Below are 23903 nucleotides of genomic sequence, written 5' to 3' on the forward strand. Positions count from 1 at the left end.
GTGATGTGATGATGTTAGAAGTTTATGAGCAGAGACGTGCGCGTGAAGTTTGCTGTCGTGGGCGTCTCGCTCGCGCCGAGTGTGATGATAGAAAGAGAGAGAGAAGACAGTGGCGATAATTAAGGGAGATAATTACGCTTTATCCGTCTGAGCAATTGCTTGTTTTAGTTACAGATTGCCACGACGCCTCGCAGTTATTACTGCACACAAAACGAGTCTTAATTAGCCCAAGCTTGATTAGCGAGGCGAGGCTCCTCCCATCCCATGCGTTGCTGCTGAAACTGCGCTCGCATGCCCCTCCTCCGTTGCCAAGGCAATGGGGACATGTACAGCTTTTTATTTGAAATATACAGATCAAGCATTATCTGTTTTTCACGTCTTTTCTTTTTTATTTTTAGCTCTACGGATCATATAGGAATGCTTTGAACATTCTACCATTACAGACTGTACCTTATTATCCTCCTTTCACCCTGTTCTTCAGACCACACAGTAGAGACCACCATGATGGTATTAGCGTGTAGTGTTTTGCTGGTGAAATAAGTGGATCAGATGCAGCAGTGCTGCTGGAGTTTTTGAACACGAGACGTGTCAGGTTTAAAAACTCCAACAGCACTGCTGTGCCTGATCTACTTTTCCAAAAGACTGAACTACCACCCAACTATTAAAATAATATCAACTCTGTGAGGGTCCTTTAGAGTCCTTTAGAGTGCTCCTATATGATCATTGGAGCTAAAAAAAAGTTTTTTTCCCCTGATTTTACTATTTAAACGTACTGTATATGTTTTAGTAAAATAAGCAAAAAAGAGGAAATTCTTTGCGAATAATGCAAAGAAAACAAGTTGATATTAATTTAGAAAGAACAACAATACTAATGTATTCAAAAGAAAGATGGATGGTCACAAGCAATCAAATTTTTGCACGAGGATCAAAAACAGTGTGAAAGACTGGTGGAGGGCATGCCAAGACACATGAAAACAGGGTTTGCACTGCCACTATGTGCCACTATGTATAATTACAAAAAAAAAATTGAATTTATGAGAAATGTTGTCAGTAATTTATACAATAAAACAAAAGTGTCCAATTTACTGAAACAGATACAGTACCAGCGAAAAGTTTGGACAAACCTTTTTACCCAATGTTTTTCTTTTTTTTTTTTGTTTGTTTATTTTTTCTACATTGTAAATTAATATAAAAGTCATGAACACAATCAAGAGACACATATAGGATTACGTAGTAAACAAAAAAGGTATAAACAAAGTGTTTGTCATCCACAATCCCCTGACCTAAACCCAACTGCATGTGTTGCTGTATAGTATTTACAAATTTACAATGCACACAAAAAAAAACATAAAAAAGACATAAAACACATTAAAAAGAAGAGTTTTGGCAAACTTTTGATTGGTATTGCACCTCCAACATATCAGCATCTCAGTATCTCCAAACATATCAAATTTACAGAGAGATTGAGTTCAGGTTGGAGCTTCTGCTAATGGACATGCTTTACACATGCATTTCTGGACAAGCTGAGAGAATATAAATATGACTCAGACCACAAATTACTCTTGTGTTACACAGTGTTACACATTCCTTGCAAGATATCATTTGCATTGTAAAAAATTGCATTCGTAAAAAGAAATAATTTGAAGACATTACATGAGAAGAGGTATATTTAGGCATTTGTCTGGTATTGTATATTTGTTAAATTAATAAAATAATAAAATAATAAAAAAGGAAATCATTGATGATTTTATATAGTTGTCTCTTTTTTATTTTTTTTTCTGGAGCTATCTATAATAATGTAATATATTCCTTCATTCCATCTATTCCAAACACATGCTACCACACGACCAGTATCTCCCATATCATCTTTCTTTCATTCTTTTTATCTATTTATTTATTTATTACCTTTTTTATTACCATTTGCAGATATTCATTTGGGATAAAGTTTGCTCTCTGGTTTGGGGAGGATTTGGGTTAATTCTAAAGCAATAAGGGAATTTCTCAGAGTTGCGCTTTCTCTCTCTCCCCGATGATTCTGGTTGGTTGGCTGGCTTTATTAAAACACCTTAGCCGAGGATATTGTTATTCCTGTTCACGGGCAAATGAAAGCGTGCCTGTGCCCTTATTGTCCTCGCGCTCTCGTTCACGTGTAGCCCCTGATTGTGCATGATGATTCTGGATCCGATTTGCTCGTTGCATTAAAAAGAATGGTCTCATAACAGAGCGGTGAGTGTTTGCTCAACCAGCACTTGACCCTGAGGCCTCCCAGCACTCCATTCTCCGAGTGCGTCCCTCTGAAAGCTCCCCGCCACAATTAAAAACGCAGCGAAAAACGAGAAAGGAAATAAGCAAAATATATAAATAAAATGGGTGTGATTGACTGCTCCGAAAGTAGCAGCAGAGATGAATAATGGGACATGCTTTCGCTTCTGTTAATTAGTTGCCGAGATGTTTCTTTTGTAAATAAAACATTCGCGGAGACACAATTAGCTGAGCCTGTTGAGCTCTCGGCAGCTGGGCTTACCAGCTGTTCCAGCGGGGAGTGGAGCGAGGGACGGGAGAGGAGGAGAACGAGGGAGAATGAGGGATAATGGAAAAGGCAGAGTATAGGGTGGGACAGAAAGGGACACGAGATGACCCGAGCATGAGGAGCTGAAAGGGTGCGATTACGATCATCACCGTCATTAAGCACTGCAGCTGCTTGTAAGCCACGGTGCTGACCAGCAGGGAGTACGTGAGTCAATGAACGCGATGTTAAGCTGGACTTTTTACGTGCTGATTGACATTGAGGACGGTCATGTGACAGGCTTTATTTTATACCTCTGGAATGATAAAAGCTCATGGAGGAAACACTGGATGTCTGTTTGTCTGCCCTGTGCTTGTTTATCTAATTGTGTATTGTATTGTAAAGGAATATACAATATTATACAACAGTTAGTTCCGACCTCACAATCTGATTGGATGAGAAGTGTTCTAGCCGTGCTGATATATGTGATAACATCACGGCCTTCTCACACTAAACTTGTATCACTCCGCCGACGCGTTGCCGAGTAACGGCGTATACACACAGGACACCCGCAGCAGCGTTAGCTTAGCAGCGCTGGCTCGTCTTCTGTGAAAAAAGGGAAAAGAAAATCGCTCGGTTACTGCCGTCTAACAGCCAAAACGCTAACCAGCCAGGCTATGCTAAGTTAATGCTGAGCTAAAGCAAGCTAACCCAACCACAGTCCAGCCGGCTAGCTAAAACCAACACCACCCAACAAAACAAGCAGAAATGCTAAAAAAATATGCAGGGTTAACCTGAAGACGACTCCATAAAGCAGGAGAGGAGAGTATTAGCGTTACTTCACGGTCCCAATGTTACCATCTTCGCTTATTCCCAATTTTGATATCAAGCTAATGTTCGTGGTGTTATTCTGTCTGAACCATACACCGTTTTGTAGTTAAGTTTCAGTTCTGTTATAGTTGTTGTGGAACTACTTTTTGGCAGAAGGCACAGTCCATATTAAAGCATATTCAAACTGAATTAAAAAGAGTTCTTTGATTTATTTTCTTTATTCATTTTGTAAAAAAAAAAACTGTTGTATAAAAGCAATAGAACACTCGAGGTCGTGTGTTATCACGAATAGCATCACGGCTGTGATGTTATTCGTGATAACACACTCCCTCTCGTGTTCTATTGCTTAATTAACGCATTAATATTAAGTGCTGCACCACCTGCCCACTTTCCGAAGACATATGATCAGTGATGGCATAGTTACTTTGAAAAATTAATCTGATTACTTCTTTAAAAAGTAACTGAATTACTTTATGAATTACCTGATTTTAAAAGTAACTAAGTTACTTTCAAGTTACATTATTAGTTACTTTCAGCAGCTGCTGACACACACACACCCCTGCCCCCTAAACATAAAATTTTTTTCCAAAGCTCACTTTATTTGGAAGCTTCGCTCCACCTTTGGGACTTGTTCTGTAAGTGCAATGCTGCAACTCCAAACATTTCTTTAGATTTTGTGTTTTTGAAGCTAGGTAGCACTTTGTCTTCAGCACAGAGTGTACAACCAACCTTGATTTTGATCATCTTTAACTGATACAAACTCAATGTGTGAGTCTGTGTGTGTGTGTGTGTGAGAGAGATTTCTCGTCCACCCTTTCAATGCGTCCAGCCGGACACTACAATAACTTTTACTAAGGAAAATGACAAAACGCACAGTGACTGGATAAATAACTTTAATCTGATTACTGGATTGGAAATAGTAATGCATAAGATTACTCAATACTGAAAAATTGGGGTACAATGCTCTAAAGTTTTGTTATTTTTCTTTGTAAAAAGATACAGAAGTTTCACTTCCACTACCACTTAGCCCCATCCCTTAGTTTTGTGCGTGCATGTCTAGGGAGGTTAGGGGGTCCCGATTATTTTTAGACTGGAGGGGTAGGGGCAAACTTTACGGCTACATTGTTTAGGGCTATTTGGATCACTGGCAAGATGGCGGCACATGAGACCATTACACATATTACCGTAGTTTAATGTGTAGTTTCAATGTTTTATGACCGAATTCTTCATACCCAACATCCCAAGTAGTTTTCTCTAGTCTCAATAGCTAGTCAGCTTACTTTCCCATTCCACCTTAAATGGAGCAATAGACCACAGAAGCTGCAGCATTTAAGCTAATTTCAGCTCGCTATCACAGAGGAATTACGAAATATACAATATTAATGAATTGCTGCACCACCTGCCCTCTTTCTGAAGACATACGATGCCTTAAAGTTAACTAGCTAGTTAACCAGCAGCTAGGTTGCTCCACTACTGTAGTTATACCTATATCTGTTTTGGGTGAGATGAAAGATGAAACCGAAACTTAAAGCTTGAACGTGAAGCATGCATAAGCCTTCTTTCTGTGTATGCATGTCATGCAAGAAATAAATGTTTACATACAGTGTTTACATACAGAAATAAATGATACATACAGTGATTCACATCACAAAAATACCTTTAAAAAAAAAGACTCACATTTGGTGAGAAAATCAGATTTGAGCCACTTTACACACTGTCAGAACAAAACCTAATATATATGTTATTTTTATTTTTGATTATCCCATTAGTCTGGACAATGTTTTTGCACAACTTTGATGTAAACTAAACTTCAGAATCACTTGAACTCATATTTAGCAAGGGAAGACATTCTGTTCATGAAAGGCTACGGCACAGCTTTGATCTGTTCTGATGCTCGAGCATAAAGGATAATTTGTTGCCTCGCACTGCTATATAATGATGTTCTGTTGCTTTGTTCCAAAGACAAGGGCATAGAATACAAAATTCAGTGAAACAAAAATTACAAGAACAATACCATTTATTTTCCTGCACCTTGAAGCGTAAGACAGAGAGTCTGGGCAAATGTGTATTTCCTTCTGCCCGTGGAAAATTCATATTCATATTCAGTCTTCATAGATGAAAAGGATAGAGCATTGCAATATGAAACAGATATAGAAAACCGCAAAGAACTGAAGCAGGAATCAGGCTTATACTGCGTTCCATTTGAAGTCGGATGGCAGAATTTCCTAGTAGGTAAGTGGGAAATTTCAAACATCCATCAAAAGTCGGATTATATATACGTGGGGAGACAGGAGAGCTTTGCTAACCACTGTTCAACATGTTTTCCTGGCATTTTGATGTGGAAAATCCTGCATAATACATTTTATTAACTGGTATTGCTAACAGCGCTGACCTGGAAGAATGCTAACAATTATAACAAGGGAGATTCAAAATATTTTGGATAGATGTGCTGTTAAATACTAGTAAATGACTGTTAAACCATTATAACACTCTGATACATTACACAATACATTAATACACCTCTAATTTGCTCTCCTTAAAAATAATAATTATTATCTAATTATCTGAATGTTAAACTGGATCGCCCGCCGTCAGCTCCCACCTCTTATGGTTTGATATCATTCCAAGACTTCTGAGGTAAATGGAACGCAGCATTAAAGCAGGGCTAACGCCTCCACATTCAATTTGTTCTCTGGAGTCTGTAGGGAGGTTGGTGATTGGTGGTTTGGTGACCCACTGCCTGTCCACTGGGTTTGAAGGAAGACCACACACTGTCAATTTACTTGGCCTGTCTTTTATACTTTTGCTCACTTTTCCCTACTATCTGTGTTTGTCATCTCCTTTTTTTCTTCCTCCCTCTCTCTTTTTCTTTCTATTAGTCTGTCTGTCTCGTCTTTCTGTCAGGCTGTATGTCTGTCTTATTCTCTTATTTTTTATGAGCTCTTACATTCACTCACTGTTCCTGTGCTTCTTTTTCGGCTAACCTTTTACTTCCATGCTCTCTCTTTCTCATTCTCTCTCTCTTTCTTTCTCTCTTTCTTCACACCACGCTCTGACTACCTCATATATTTCACTCTTTTTACCACACCTTCTTTCTCTCTCTTTCTCTATCTGTTTCTCTCATTTTCTTACCCTTTCTCTTAAATTATCTCACTCTTTTCACCACACTTTGATTACCTTTCTTAATCTCATTATCTCTCTCTCTCTCCCTTTCTCTCATTCTACTTTGACTACCTCTCTCTCACTATCTCTCTTCATTGCACTCTGGCTACCCCTCTCTCTCATTCTCTCTCTCCCTCTCATTTCACTTCACCACACTCTCACTTGACTACCTCTCTCTCTCATGCTCTTACTCTCACTCTCTCTCATTCTCTCCATCTCTCTCTCTCTCTTTCACACACATTGTCTCTCTCCACCACACTCTACCTTTCTCAAACTCATTCTCTCTCTGTCTCTCTCTCTCTCTCTCTCTCTCTCTCTCATTCTTTTACTCACACTATCTCTTCATTGCACTCTGACTCTCTCATTTTCTCTCTCCCTTTTCTCTTCATCACACTTTGACTCACATTGTCTCTTCACCACACTGACTACCCTGTCATTCTCTCTCTCATTCTCTCTCTCTCTTTTCACTGCAATCTGTCTCTCTCCCTTTTTCTCTCTCTTTTCACCACATTCTCTCTCTCTCTCTCTCTCTCTCTCTCTCTCTCTCTCTCTCTCTCTCTCTCTCTCTGTCTGGCTTGTATTGGGTCACAGCTGGTGCGCTGCTCAGCCTCTGCTGGATGCTCAGTCAACTGCTATCCATCCACACACAGCTGCAGGCAGCATGCATGTACACACACACACACACACACACACACAGAGAGAGAGAGAGAGAGAGAGAGAGAAACATACACGCACACAATATAATGAGCCTGTTAGTCTCCACTGCCTGACTCTCCATCTTGCTGATCTGCTGTTGTAGCCCGAATGCTAACAGTGAGTGAGTGACTGAGTGAATCACTGAATGAGTGTGAAAGACTGAATTACAGTGTTGTGTTTTTGTTCTTTATATTCATTTATTTAAGAGCTTTCTTCTGTGTTTGTGTTAGAATGTCGCGTAAATATCTAGTAAAGTTTATGTTTGTATTATGTTTAAAGTAAATGTAGTCTGAAGTAATTAGCTAGCTGCGCTAACCCAACATTCCAGCAGGCTGTTAGCCATCTAGCTAGTTAACTATTTTCAGCTGCTTAGGGCTATAGCTAGCTAATTAGCCCTTAAACAGCTTAATGAGGCAACATATAACTTATATCCACAGTATATCCCCCAGGTCATTATCAGAATACTGTGCTTTTGGTTCTCAAAATGTAAAAACTGGTAAAGTTCATGTTCATATCGTATTTAAAGTAAAGGCATTCTGAAAGTAGCTAGCTAGCTATGCTAAACCAACATTCCAGGAGGCTGTTAGCAATTTAGCTAGTCAACACTAGCTATTTACAGCTGCTTAGTGCTATAGCTAACTAACTAGCTCTTAAACAGCTTAATGAGGCAACATATAACTTATATCCACAGTATATTTAACAGGTCATTATCAGAGTATTGTAATTTTGGTTATCAAAACGTTAAAAAAAATATCTGGTAAAGTTCATGTTCATATCGTATTTAAAGTAAAGGCATTCTGAAGTAGCTAGCTAGCGACGCTAACCCAACATTCCAACAGGCTTTTAGCTATTTAGCTAGTTAACACTAGCTATTTACAGCTGCTTAGCACTATAGCTAATTAACTAGCTCTTAAACAGCTTAATGAGGCTATGTAGATTTTTTTATTTACAGTATATCCAGCAGATCATTTTCAGAATACTGTGCTTTTGATTTTCAAAACGTTAAAAAAATATCTGGAAATGTTAGTGCTATAGCTAACCTAGCTAACTAGCTCTCAAAAAACAGCTTAATAAGGCAACATATTTTTTTCATTCAAAGTATATCCACCAGCTCATTATCTGGCTCTTATTATTTGGCTCTCAAAACATTATTAAAATGACTTGAGATTTTTTATTCTTTTGACTGATAGTTTTCATATTTACGTTTATAAGACAGAAATCATATGTTTCCTGTAACGGCTATATTCATTTAAAAAGCCCAAAATGTGCCATTTGATGGAAACATAGTTAGATAAATGATGTAAAAGGTTACTTTTTTTTAAAGGGCTGTTTATTCCAAAATGAAGGTGTGAACAGGATTGTAGTAAAAGGTAAAATCTTTTAATAAATATCATATTTTTCACACTATAAGGCGCACTTAAAATCCTTATTTTTTTCCCAAAAATCAACAGTAAAGCCACTCCACTGAAGTACAGTGTTTTAAAGGAGTTTAAGTGAAGTTTCTCCGGCACTAAGGCTGGAGCAGTATTAATATTAGCCACTAATCATGCTAAGCGCTAGCTCTTTCACTTTTTAGAGGTGAGGATATGGGACTGTTGCTTGCGTGTTTACCATGTTAAAACAAGCTATGTGGGACGAACCACTATCTGATAGCACCCTGGGTTACTGGAACATTCAGGGTTCCTCAGTGTAGCGCTGACAGGCAGCATTTACTAGCGCTAACCATGGCTAGCACTGATGCTAACCATGCTTAAATACTGGAAATCTAAGCTTACTGTAAATAAATGAAAGCACTTTACTCACCCAAATAAACAATTTTCAGGAGAGAAATCTGTGTAGCTTTACATCCAGCACTCGTTTGACTTTGAAAGGAAATGTTTTTCTAAGAATTACAATTTTGTTTATTTAGGGAAACATGGCGCTACCCGTGTTCTTTACTATTGTCGCCTAAAATGCGTGTTATAATCTGAAGTGCATTATAGTCCATAAAATATGGCATTAGTAATACTGTTGTGTGTTAATGTTATAATATATGGTGTTATTACTCCTTTACATCTCTCTTACAAAATCTTTGTATCGCTTGTGTTTTTACAGTGGACGGCTGCACGGATTGGTCAGTGGACTACTTGAAATACAAAGTGCTTCTTGGGGAGCCAGTGAGGATTAAGTGTGCCCTGTTTTACGGATATATCCGCGCCAACTATACCCACGCCCAGAGCGCGGGCCTCAGCCTCATGTGGTACAAGAGCGCTGGGCACGGGGACTTTGAGGAGCCCATCTCCTTCGATGGAATCAGGATGAGCAAGGAGGAGGACTCTATCTGGTTCAGGCCAGCTGAGTTACAAGACGTCGGCCATTACTCCTGTGTGTTAAGGTAAGAGGATTGGAAACTGTCTCTTAATAAACTTGAGTTCAGTTATGTACTTAATTTATGTACTTTTATATATTTTATTATTTTTATTGTACGGCTTAAGTTGATACACTGAAATCCCATAGAACTCTTTGTATAATATGAGTAAATTTAGTCTGTTAAATCTGTCAAAATGGATACAATATATACATTCTGCTGAAAGATTCAGCTGTAAAGTGGTTGAAAAGCCATAGACACCATGTGCTGATAAAACAGCTCGTTAACCATTTTTTTCTTTGGTCTATCTGGTTGACCAGCTTGGTCTTTTGCTGGTCATGCTGGTTAAATGGTAAATACGGTGTGAAATGGACTTGAGGTGTAGTGAAACATGATAAAAAGTACGAACTTTTGTCGAATAGCCCAACTCAGTTTGCCCCCCAGCATTTTAAATTACAGAGCTTTTAGCCGATGCTCCCAACAGGCTTACAATTCTAGTGATAGGGGCATAGAGTTGCCCATGCAAAGAATTACTATTTTTACACCATTAACAAACTCAAAGTAGCTTCACTCCTCATGGATAGAATTATGAGGGCCCTGGCATTTAAAATGAGGCACTGAGAACTTTAAAAGTGCACAAGTAGTTTATTAAAAAAACACATGTTGAAATTGAGCTGGGTGGGATATGAATAAATAGGTAGGATAAGATAACAGATTGCAAAATTAATTCCAAGGAAATGCATGAATTCAGCTGTTGCTGAAAAAATATCTATAATATTCATGCAGTTCCCTGAAATTAAATGCCCGGACCATCTGAATAGCAATTTCCTAGAGGCAACTCTATGCCTCTATTACTAGCATTGTAAGCCTTTCAGGAGCATTGGCTGAAAGCACTGTATTTCAAAATGCTGGAGGTGAATGGAGAAGGGCTGTTTCACTAAAAGTCCTACAAGTCCTTTTCACTTCAGAGTTCTTCTTTAAGCTGGTCAACTGGCCTAGCTGGTCATGCTGATTGAGTAGCTTGGTCTTGCTGGTCATGTTGGTTGATTGCATTGGTGATGCTGCTTGGCCAAGCTGATTTTAGTTTGTTGCCAATTGAAACTAAATAGTAACTGGCCAGTGCAATAATAAAAACAGCACACAAACTTAACCTGTGCTGATGTTGGATGTTTCTCAAAAAAAGTCATTGTAACTCACTTGCCTGTGCTGTTTTTAATTACTGTATATACATTGAAATCTAGTTTTTTTTTTGTAAAACAGCCTCTTGAAGTACAGCTTACATCTTTGCCATTGGCTCCTGGCACTATCATTTATTTATTTGCATAATTGTCATGCTCTCCCCCTCACCATTGGTGTGTTGTCCTTCCCCCCAGGCTATCTTCTCTTGGGTGTAGGTGTCTACTGGGTGTATTGTGGTGCAAGATTTGTTGTAGGCTGTGCTGCTGAGTGTGACTCTACACTGGATGGTACTTTAATCTTCAGTTTAGGATTACCACATAAATATGGGCCATTTATACTCCATTAATGTACAAATTTTTGTTTATTTTGGTTATTTCAAAACACTTTACCCTTTACATTGGAATAGATGAAATACATCCAGTATAGGGCAGTTTAGAGTGAACAACAAACATGGCGGTGGTAGTATAGGTCATTTTAGTATAGTTACTACAAAAAAATGAAAGTTGCAGCAGTGTAAATGGCTAAAATTGGTAAACATTGATTTTTGGCATATGTTTCTTTTTGGACAGAGTTTCTACTTCATTGTTTCCATATGAAATATGATGGTAAGCACAGATGAACCTTCATATTGTCAGTTTTTGGTAGATGGTAGCTAATATTAGTTATTTTATGATTGAATAAATAAAATTCAGTTTCTCAGACAGGTCCTAATTCTGGTAATATACTATATTTTCTTTTAAATACTAAATCTCCACTCAATCGAATGTGTAGTCCAAGATTAGGCCTAATCCCTGTCTGGGACAATCCTTCTAAAACTATGCATTTTTCAGATTTAATGTATTTGAGTTGTTTAATGTGTTTGAGCTCTGATATAGAGTTGTCTAAAGTAAGGATTGTAATTGGGTTTACAGTGTAGAAACCCTTCATTAATACTGGATATGGGTCTACTTTCCTCAGAAAAGCCTCAATTCTTCATAGCTTGGGCTCCACAAGATGTTTAAAACATTCCTTCGAGATTCTGGTCTAAGCTTCTGTGGTTTTTCAGGAGTACTATCATGCTGCTACTCTCACATTCTACCACATCCCATAGTGACGGTTCTGTTGGACTGGGAAGCCACTGAAGAATGCTGATCTCATGCTCATGTTCATAAAACTAGTTGGAGATGACTTTTGCTTTGTTGTTCTTTGGCATATTTCAATTTTAGAAGTAGCCTTTAGAAGTAATCTGAGTAAACTGCGGGCATGAAGGGATACACATGGTCAACAGCAATACTCTCATTCTGTGGAATTCAAGTGATTTATTCAAGTCATTTATTGGTATTAACAGACACACGGCAGGTTTGGTTTGTGGACCATAGGCTAACCAGTTTTGGTTAGTCCATGCTCCTTGCAGCCTCAGCCTTCTGTTCTTGGCGAACGTAATTAGAGCCTGAGCTGGTCTTCTGCTGTTGTAGCAAATCAAGCTGTTACTGTAACCTTTCTGTCAGTTCCAACCAGTCTGTCAATTCCCTCTTGACCTCTTTCATTAACAAGGTGCCCTGTTCACAGTTCTGCTGCTCACTGGATGTTGTTTTCTTTGTTAAATTGCTCAAAGGCAAGTGTAGAGGCTTTGATGCTGAGAATCCCAGGAGATCAGCAATTCCAGAAATACTCCAACCAGTCCATCTGAAACCAGCAATTATGGCTATGCTTAAAATCACTGAGTCCACATATTTTTTCCCCATTCAGATGCTTGATATGAAAGTTACTTATGGGCTGCCGGCCCATATCAGCATGATTTTATGCACTGCACTGCTGCCACATGATTGGCTGATTAGATAATTGCAGAGTAAGTAGGTGTACAGGTCTTTCTAAGAAATGGTTTGATGAGGGTAATTGTATTTGAGAAAGTATGTTAGTAGATTAGAGGCAGAAATAGCTTTTAAAAGGGTCTACATGCTTGATTTGCAGTAACTACTGTAAAACTAACAGTTCAGTCCAAAATACAACAGCTGGTGTGAAAGGTGTTGCAAACCATGGCCTGGGTTAAAAACCCAAAATTTGGTTATACCTAAACTGGTGGATTTTGAGGCAGAAATTGAAAAAACAAAAAGAACAGGTCCCTATCGTACACCCTATGCAAGCGGCGTTGCAATGCTCTTTCCTACCTTGCACCACAATGGTCATTCGTCAGTCCATTCCTATTGGTGTGCCCAGCACATGTACACCACCTTTTGTTAAAAAAACACATATATAAATGCGCTGCAGAGCTCAAACCCGACTTTTACCTCAACAATAAACAGAATAAAGAATAAAATAACATTGCTGTTTTCTTAAATGAGCTGCTGGCTTACCTTCACTGCGTGAACACACTGGTCGGCAGGGGCATAGCAGCAAATACTGGGCCCTGTACACTTTCAATGTCAGTGAGCCCCTATCCATGCCAGCATACAAGGAGTGTGGATTTTCATGGGCCCCTCTTCTACTCGGGCCCTGGGTAGTCAGGTCCACTTTTCCACTCACTACCACGCCCATGCTGGTCAGTATCCTCTGCTGGGTCGCACAAAAGCACAGCACTGTTAAGATACGTGCCAAAGTCAGAGCACACCTGGCTCTTAAAGGAAATGACAACTGGCACACTGATTGGTTTATATTACGTTATGCCCAAAACACCCATGATTAATTAAGAGAGTTTGTTCATGCCTTTTGAGCATTTCAAACCGTAAATTCAGCTGATTAGTTTAGACACAGCACAAACTGATGAGAAATGAAAAAGATTAGTTTAGATTAGATTAGTTTACATGTAAAGATTGGCGTCAGACAGTGTTTGAAGTGGTGTTTCAACCCAGAGCACTAGAGGCAGTATTGCTGTTTGTTTTTAAATCTCAATGTTCTGGTTGTATTAAAATAAGTAAACTTTACTTATACTCAAATTCTATGAACAGCATATCATGGTGTGTTTTTACTTTGATTCTGGCAGGAAGGATGAAACCGAAACTGCACATGAAGCGTCACTCTTCTGCACATGTGCTTCAAACTATTCACACATTAAAAAGATGTTAAAAAGTGTGTGAACAGCTAACTAAAATAAACATTGGATTTGGTGCAAAGCCTAGACTTGGACCATTTTCACCTGCTGTGTGAACGTAGCCTAGAATGGAGTTGGATTCTGGCAGGGAGGCAAAATTTCGGCACAAACTCTGGGAAGATAACTTGTTTAATTGCAGTGTCTGATCCAGATTTACAGGTGTGAAAACTACATAATATGAATGTTTTAGAGGGTAGTGTAAATGTTGGGAGCTGCTCACAGTGCACTGGAGATGAATGGGCTTAATTAACATCTGATTAGTGGATGCTGTGATCCTTACTGAGTATACAACTCCACTTCATTTTCTGAATCAGTTTCTCTGATTTTGCTATTTATAGGTATATGTTTGAGTAAAATGAACATTATTGTTTTATTCTATAAACTACAGACAACATTTCTCCCAATTTAAAATAAAAATATTGTCATTTAGAGCATTTATTTGCAGAAAATGAGAAATGGCTGAAATTACAAAAAAAGATGCAGAGCTTTCAGACCTCAAATAAGGCAAAGAAAAGAAGTTCAGATTCATAAAGGTTCAAGAGATCAGAAATTAATATTTGGTGAAATAACCCTGGTTTTAATCACAGTTTTCATGCATCTTGGCATGTTCTCATCCACCAGTCTTACACACTGCTTTTGGATAACTTTATGCCACTCCTGGTGCAAAAATTCAAGCAGTTCAGCTTGGTGGTTTGATGGCTTGTGATCATCCATCTTTCTCTTGATTATATTCCAGAGATTTTCAATTTGATAAAATAAAATAAACTCATTATTTTTAAGTGATCTCTTTTTTTTTTTCCAGAGATGTGTAAGGACACAGAATGATGTTGAGAGCATTGTGTTACATGGGACAGTCAACAAGCTCTGAGTTACTTAGGTTCTAATGGGATACACATACATAATGCTACAGCATTATTTTATAAAGACCTCAGTGCTCTTGTCTTTGCTCTTGTGCTTGGTTTTGATGTGTGTGTGCTGTGTAAAACCTTTGGGTGCAGGATGGTTGTTTTCTTAAGCCTGTCTCTCTGTCTCTCTCTCTCTGTTTCTGTCTCACTCTGGAGCTGTTCTCGCTCTGCGTTAAGGAGGAAGGGTTACTGGAACCCTCCCTCATAAATCACAGTCCTTTAAAGTCCTCCCATGCCCATTCCTAATGAGTTCTTCCATTCTGTAGCCAGAGGAGCGTAGGGCAGAGGAGCTGCTACAGATGTCCTCTGCCCCATCACAGCCACTGCCTCACTTAACATGCTAAATTAATTCTTCATTCATCTCCAGGGAACTATAAGGCATTAAGGACCATCGGTAGATGCATAACTCAGGACCCATGTCTGGTGTCTTTGAATATACATAAGAAATTTGTGCATAGGCACATTAGGGAGAGTGTGTGTGTATATATGAGAAAAAGAGAGGTAGCATCAATATAGCGAAAATAGTGATATATCAAAGTATTGTAATATTGTAATACACTGTATCGATTCTCAAAAACACAGTATCCATCTTTCAAAAATATGTTTAGATTTGTTTGGGGGGTCCAAACTGGAGGCTTATGGGAGGAAGAGGGTAAAACGAAACAGCGCCTGCAAGCAAACAAGGGCATGTAAAGGGGGTCTTATAAAAGACAGGTGGAAGCTGATGATTGGTTGAGATTCAAATGACAAGCATTGGAGTTTCCTGCTACAACTAGTGCTGAAGCTTCTACTTCTGAATCTGAGCCAAGTGTCCTTTTAGGTCTTCAAACTTTTTCAATGAATGCAACCACAACAAAGCATTTTAAAGTCATCACTTGTTCTGGCATTAACCAAAATAATAATTAATAAATTAAATAAATACATTCTAAAGCTTTTCGCTTGTGGTGAAAATGTGACCTGGTCTCGATTTGACCCAGCTATCAAATATACTCCTTTAAATTGAGCTAAACTAAGGCACAGTTAAATCTGATTATTATATTAGCCAGATAATATACTGCTATGAACAAATGCTGTGTCTGCTGCTTCATACTGTTTATACAGTGAGTGCAGTATGTGCAGTATTCACTGCTTGGAGTCATGCCACTCTGTTTAAATTTTCAGCATTTGTGTTAAAGCAGCTTCACACTGCACAGATACATTCGTCTTAATAAAAACAAGTTAATCACAGAATAAAAAAAATGCACTCCTAAATGACATACCGAAAATAATAAAACATATAATTAAACTTAGGTTCAACTTCTCTTAAAAATAAAGTTTTTCTAAAAAATCATCCAAAAGGCACCCATTTCAGAGTATCAACCACCATTAATTAAGTAAAATGGCCTAAGTGTATTTTTTATTGTGCAAAGAAAAATCAAGTATAAAACTACTTTTTATAAATATTTATCGTACACCAAAACATATTGTACACTGTTTAAACTTCATATAATTTTATCATTGCTTTGGATTTTTTTATTAAATGTCATCAATTCGCAGCTACAAACCCTGCAAAAATGTAATGCTAACAGTCACAGCCGCCTGCCTCTACCTGGCTTGGCTGGAGTTGCAATGCTAGCCAACTCTTTTTCTGAGCTGGAATACTCGCTGAGTTGATATCAGACTGTGAAATCGCTGTGTGAGTTTTCATACTGGCCTGTGATGATATGTCTGTTTTTAGGTAAATCTGATGTCTTTTTGAATCAATTGGTGTGTTTTGGAATTGGGACTGCTGCTGCTCAAAAAAATTTGGCTGTGCATTTATGTATTTATGTATTTGTTATTAATAATAATAATAATAATAATAATAATAATAATAATAATAATAATAATAATAATAATAATAATAATAATAATTATTATTATTATTATTATTATTATTATTATTAATAATTGTATTATGTTCATTTTCATCCAATATTTTGGTTGATAAAAATTTGGTGCATCCTTAGAAATAAGCAGAATTTTTTTTTAATGAAATTAAGTGTCATTTCATACAGATAAGCATAGTGGAAGAAAACCATATTTTTAACCATTTTTATATACGATTTCATAAGTATCTGCATCAGTTCATAAATAACTTTAATGTTTTGTATATGAATCATAAAAGTAAAGCTTAATATTTGAGACCAAAATCTGAGCTCTTAAAGTGGATGTTTTTGTACCCATTTTCAAGAGAGGGCATGAGCCCTCTTACAACTGAGGAAGGAAATACAGATTGCTGAAATAATCCTTTGTTAAAAATCAGCATTAAATAATTGCTTACATTTTATCCTTCCAGTCTGATCCCAGGTATATAGGTGGGCCTATATCTCCTTAGACTGCCTCCCAGTGTCCCCTCCAGCAGACGAGAATAACAGAAACGCATGTGGTCATTTTGCTTGTGAATTATTCCAGTTTGTAGTGGAAAAAATGTTGTATTAAAAAAACACAAACAGAAGTGCCACTGACTTGTGTATATATATATATATATATATATATATATATATATGTATATATATATATATATATATATATATATATATATATATATATATATATATGGATATATATGGATATTGAATAAGCTAAATGACTATTTTCCTCCAAAAATAAATTCAACAATTAAAAAAATGGTGAAACTGGCACTCATTAGGACCACCCCAGGTAAAGAAGACCTAGAGTTACTTTGGATAAGATTATCAGAGTTACCAGCGTCAGAATCTTATCAGCACCACAGATAAGAGCACCTAAATGCTTTACATAGTATTTCGGTTTATTTAACCCCTTTAAACTCAATACACGTGTTCTTTTATAGTCTGAATGACTTCAGTACTAATTTAATAAATATAAAAAAAATTATAATAAAAATTTAAAAACATTAAATGAGAAGGTATATCCAACGTTTTGACTAGTACTGTATGTTAATGTGCTTTCCTGGGCTAAGCCCTGCTGCTACGATCAGATGATTGCTGGTTTGAATCCCGGTCATGCAGCTTGCCATCAAAAGCTAAGGACAACAATTCTTCCAAATTCCCCCAAAAAATAGAGCATTCATTTAGAGCATTTATTTGCAGAAAATGAAAATTGGCTGAAATAAGAAAAAAGCTGCAGAGCTTTCAGACCTCAAATAATGTAAAGAAAACAGGCAAAAATTCAAGCAGTTCCGCTTGGTTTGATGGCTTGTGGTCATCCGTCTTCCTAGTTATATAATATTTCAATATGGTAAACTCAAAGAAGCTCATAATTTTGATGTGATTTCTTATATTTTTCCAGAGCTGTACAGCTGAGTAGCAGCTGAAAGGGTGGGAAAATTGGCTTAGCTAAATTATGGAAAAACAAATAGGAGAAAATAAAAAATGTGGTGAGTCTTCCTCTTGGTGAGAGACTGCTGACTGCTAGAAATTCCTCTAGTCTAGTCCACTCAAAGACATTTTGTCCAATTGACAGACTTTGAGAAGAGCTGCATTACTAAAGCAAGATGTTAACTTTGAGAAATTGCTCACCATTTAAGCTCTGCATCATTATGGAGGCCTTTTGATAAGTGCTCCATTCCTGGCTTCACTGTGAAGCAACACATTTCCCCAACTGCTGATGTTATGATCTTAAATGTGATTGCATACAAAAGTCAGTCGCCCCTAGTAGTGCAACAAGGCATTTTTCAGCAGGACAATGCTCGCCCACACAGTGCAAAGGTCTAACAGATGTCTCCAGACATGACCTGCCCATTCCCCAGATTTATTGCCATTTGAGTGTTTATGGGACCATCTGGGATGCCAACTTCCACAACATACGAGTGTGCTACAGGATCTACAGGCCCTGTAGGCCCACAACATACAGAACCGCCTATTGCAGGGATAGCTGAGGTTCTTCCTGGCCTTGATCCAGCACCATTTGCCGTAGGTCATCTGCAGGTCAGGAAGCTCGGTCTGAGATGCGCTCAGCTGAACATGCCACCCTTTGGAGTGTCCATCTGTCCTGCCTGGTGCTGTTCCTCGACCAGACTGTAATGTTCCCTGTGAGGATGCTCTCAATGGTGCAGGTGTAAAAGTTCCACAGCATCTTGGAGGGCAATCTAAAGTGCCTCAGAGTTTAGCTGTGCTTTATATCTTTTTATAATCACATTAAATACAAAGCACAGTAACAGCCACACAGTTGCAAAGCCTACAGACATAAAACAAAGCAATTGAAGCCTTAATAGTTTCTTTTAGTCGCTTTTAGTTTACTGGAAATTTGAAGGTAACTAGCAGACAGATCAATTTTTACAAGTGCATTAAGGGTATTAGATGTTTGAAAGCATCCTAACTAATGGTGAACACACATGAATAGACAACATTTACATTTCTAGCAGTCCTTTATCCAGAGTAATGCACAATAAAGTGTGTCCTCTTTGCGTACTTGTGCATTGCATTAGCAGTGCTGTGGTAAACCATTGAAACTTCAAACTTCAGTCCAGAGTAGGCTACACACCACTTTTTAGTTCCATGCTAATTTCAAATACTCATATATTTTCGATGATTTGGCGTTTTGGAAAATTTTAAAAACAAATTTCACAACTAAGTCAGACTTTGCTGCAGTTTTTTGTTAACTTTGAACAGCTTTTAACAGAGCCAAACATTGACTGGAGCCAAAAACAACTGACCTCACGCAGCAAATACATAGAGTGGTAATGCGTAAAAGCAGAAAAATGAGATCTAAGACGTATAATTTATTAAAATAAAAAATGCAGGACTCACAGTGGCTCAGCAGACCTTAACTATCCAAATTAATGTACCCCTGTGTGAAAAGGTGTTTGCCCCAAACCTAAACTTGTTTGTGCCACCTTTGGCGGCAACTACTGCATTCAAGCTTTACTGATAACTGGCAACGAGTCTTTCTATCTACTACAATTGCAAAATTGTTTTAATTCTGACACATTGGAAGGTTTTCGAGTATGAACAATCAGACTTTGACTAGGCCACTTCTAAAATTAATTTAGTTTTTTTTTAAAGCCATTCAGAGGTGGACTTGTTTGTGTGCTTAGGGTCATTGTCCTGCTGCAGAACCCAAGTACACCTGAGCTTGAGGTCACGAACCGATGGCCGGACATTCTCCTTCAGGATTGTCTGTTAAACAGCAGCTCTCACTGTGGTCTACTGGAGTCCCACGGTCTTAGAAATAATTTTGTAACCTCTTCCAGACTGATAGATGATCAATGTTTTTGACTCTCTTCAGATTATAATGTAGGCATTATGTGTTGCTTTTTGAGATATTTTATCTGCTTCATGTTGTCAGAAAGGTTCTATTTAAGTGCTTTCTTGATTTTACAGGTCTGGCAGTAATCAGGCCTGGTTGTAGTTAGAAGTGAAATTTCCTAAAGTGTGGTTAATCACAGTTAATTTATGGGGGGCAAACACTTCTTCACAAAAACTAGATTGGTCTGGTTTGTTTTTTTCCCCTAATAAATGCAATCATAATATAAAAAATGCCTTTTATATTTACTCTGGTGATATTTGTCTGATATTAAAGTTTGATCACCTGAAAAAAATCAAAAACGCAAAAACGAAATAAATCTGAAAGAGGGCAAATACTTTTTCACCCCACTGTTTGCTATAATATGATGATGTTTTGATGCTTTTTAAGTTTTGCAAATTGAAGTTCTAATGTAGCTGCATATATATATTTTTTTGCATATTTCAACTTGGAAAGAATAAACTGTGTGTATGTTTGGTTGAGAGAGAGAGAGGCTTCAGCACAGTGACGCTGTTTCGACAGTTTGGAGGAAAATGAAGCGTCAATGAAAGTAATAAATCCCTCCATAGGCAGCTTGCTGGATTAGCCTCTGTGATAACCGGCCATAACACAGCACTGATAATCACCAGCTGATTCTGGTCTTTAAAAAAAAAAAGATGTGATTGACCACAATTTCCGAACAGTGATCAGATTGGGGGCCTACTTAGTGTCGGCTTAAAATCGTCACCTTCATCGATTAATTTGAGTAATCGTGGCAGCCTTAAGATGAGAAGAATAAAATGGATTTTTCTACCAACCTCACAAGTTAAATTGTATAAACACACTCACACATTTTCTGACCTAGACTAGACATGTCAAGAATGAGGAGAAAAATTGTAATTGAAATCAATTTGAATAAAATTGCTATTGGCTCTTTGCCTTCAGGTGCAGAAGAAAAAGGGAGAGAGGGAAAGTGTGTGTGTGAGTGTGATTATGTGCTTTTGAGCACATTTGAGGGATTTTTTGTGTGTGTGTGTATTCCAAGTTCCAAGCCCATGCATGACTCAATTGCATCTCTTACTCATCCTCTCAAGTCAGAAGCAAACTCACACCTCTCCCTCTGTCCCTCTGTCCATGAGCTGCCGTAGGCCTGGTGTAATCATTCTGGGCCCAGTTATTGTGTAATCAGTCTGAAAGTGGGGCGAAGGGATTTGATTTGGATGAGTGTGTTGCTTTTTAGCTAGTCACAAATGCTTAGGCTAATTAAGGCCAACACTTACTCAAGCAGAATTGCAAAGAATAATCCCATTCTGTATTTGCACGTCTGTCCCCCCCACCGTCCCTGCCGCCACCCCCGCCTCCCTCCCTCCAGCTCCAAGAAAAAGCTTCGCCACGGCTCTGAGGACTGGAAACACAATGGGCAGTGACGAAGGGAATAAAAAGAAAAGGCTATTTCTCCGCGCTGTAAAGCATGGATAGAACCACTGGTCAGACGAGATGGTTCTTGCTCAGACACAGATTAGCTTCTTTTTTATTTTTTTTTACAGCTATAACACTTTGCCAATATGAGCAATGTCGAGCAAAAATGGACAGATCTAATCTTTCCGGAGGATTGAGAGCGGGATGGAGAGAGCACACACTCTCGTAAGCTTACTGAATTAGACCTGTGAAAGGTAAGGCACCCACAGATCAGTAGAACTCAGTAATGGATGGGTAAGCACAAATCTTAAGCCGCTATTCTAGATTTCGCTGCACGCTTCCTGCTCTGGTCCTGCACTCTATAACACTGCCGAAAGGGATGTACTTTCCAGTGTGGCCACCTGTTTAGTTTTGAGTAGCCAGTGAAAACTGGAAGAACTGTAGAACTGGAAACCCCTTCAGTTCATAATGCTTTTTTTATTATTTTATCTTATTGTATTTCAAGAGACGTTCTTTGGTAGAGAAAATAATTTCTAGCAAATGACTCTAGAGATAAGCATAAAAAACAAAAAACTATTTGATACAGCAAGTGTAGATGATACAAAACTCTTTTTTCTCTCTACTTCACAAAAAATGGGTAAATATTGTGCAAAAACCTTTACTTTTTGCATGCTTTTGTATTTACACTTGGGTCTTGAATGCTCCTATAAAGATTGCAAGCATTAAAAATAAGAAATAGCTGAAATTGTTTGGTTTGGATGGATGCTCTTATTATGATGTCATAATAAGGAAATCTGCATAGACCCACCCTGGCACCACTCCTCTAGATTAGTTAAAATATGCCATTTCAGACATTTAGGTTGAGAACCTCAGACAGTACACAGCAGGATTAGCCAGCAGACTTTGTCTGAGGAAGGGATCTGTACCTACTGTCTGTGTCAAGTCAGCAGATAAGGGAGATGTAGGTACTTTTAAATAATGAGTCTTGTGATTCTTTTGCAGTTTAGCATGAACTTGCTTGTTCATGTTTTGGCAGATGTGGATTTCATTTTCCAGCAGGACTTGGCACACTGCCTACACTGAAAAGTACCAAAAGTACCAATTGGTCTTATATACAGTAATATTCAAATTTTGTGAGACACTGATTTTTGGGGGGTTTTCATTGGTTGTTAACCATAATCATCAACAACAAAATAAATAAACGATGTTACTTTATACATCTATATATGAGTTTCACATTTTGAACTGAATTACTGAAACAAAAAAAGTAACTTTTTAATGACATTACATTTTTTTGAGATGCACCTATACATTTACACTTGAGGCCCTAAAGAGCTAGTCTATATTAGCCTACTTTTTAAAGTAATAATACTCAGATTCAGGTTAAGTAGAGTAAGTAGAGTAAGTAAAGTCTTTCCTGGCAGGTGGAAGCTGGTGATTGGTTGAGGTACAGTACATGTGATGCAGCATTAGAGTCTCCTGGTAGAACTTTCTCTAAAGCTTTCATAATCACACGCGCTGGGGCTGTTCAAACCAATCCTTGGCCGAAAATAAGACAAATAAAAATAGTCCAGAGTTAGTCAGAGCTGGAGCGGAAAGCTGGCACGCTGAATGTGCTAAGCTGTGGGCTGATTTGAGGAGATAGAGGGATCACTGGAGTGTCTCTGCGGGAGATGCAGGCTCCTTCGCCACTCGCCGAAAGTTTCGCTGGCCCGCCACGGCGAATTACCACTTCTTGGCTGCGGAGTCCCATCAGTGGCAGTAAAAATGAGGAAATCATATATTATATGTATGCATAATTATATGGTAATAACTTATTAACCTCTGAGGTAAAGGGCGTCTTCTTCTGAAAGGCTCATTAGGCCTCTTCATTAAAAGGAAGGCTGATTTTAGAGGAGTCTCGCTCTCTCTCTCTCCCGTTCTCACTCTTCCTCACGGGGTGGGGAACCAAATTTAATATTTTACGCTTCAGCCCCTCGCAAAAGTTAACCTTCAGTTTGAGCTGGAATATGCTTTGATCTCAACCAGAAAAAATGTGAAAATCATTACGGTTCCATTTCTCCATGCTAACTCCACTTATTGTTAAATGTGAGGCACTAATTTTCCAACATGAAGGCCAATCATATTAGCTTTGATAAGGGAAACTTGTCAATATGCTGCTTATTACAATGATTCTCTATAATTATTAATCTAAAAAAAAAATAGTGCATTGTATTCAAAGTGTAATAGCAACATATTTTGCCTTACTGGAAAATCCAGCCTAACACCTGGTCTGAGCTGATATTTAATGCTCAAAGTGGTTGAATAGCTGGTCATCTGGGTGAAAACATATACTTGTCCTATATATGTCCTGGTAATCTAGCTGCTCAAAGGGCAACTTAACCCCTGGTTTTTGCTGACTCTACCCTCAGTTTAAATTTGAAAAATGCTCAGCTTGAGTTGGTGGTGATGGTGGACCAGCTTGTTCGTGTTGTTGGACCAGCTTGTTTGCGACGTTGGACCAGATGGGTCATGATAGTTGGCCAACTTGTTAATGATGGTGGACCAGCTTGGTTATGATGGTGG

General features: G+C 38.2%; 1 protein-coding gene across 5 annotated transcripts in view; it reads left to right on the plus strand.

Moving 5' to 3' along the window:
• Window positions 1–23903, plus strand: part of il1rapl1b (interleukin 1 receptor accessory protein-like 1b) — a 614338-nt gene that overhangs the window by 236615 nt on the left and 353820 nt on the right. For all 5 annotated transcript variants that reach the window (XM_049471050.1, XM_022668225.2, XM_022668228.2 and 2 more), the window contains one exon: window positions 9290–9569. In XM_049471050.1, coding sequence (XP_049327007.1) covers window positions 9290–9569 — 280 coding nt within the window. The remainder of the gene's footprint in view (window positions 1–9289; window positions 9570–23903) is intronic.

The sequence above is a fragment of the Astyanax mexicanus genome, chromosome 23 (assembly GCF_023375975.1).
Source record: "Astyanax mexicanus isolate ESR-SI-001 chromosome 23, AstMex3_surface, whole genome shotgun sequence".
Classification (NCBI taxonomy): domain Eukaryota; kingdom Metazoa; phylum Chordata; class Actinopteri; order Characiformes; family Acestrorhamphidae; genus Astyanax; species Astyanax mexicanus.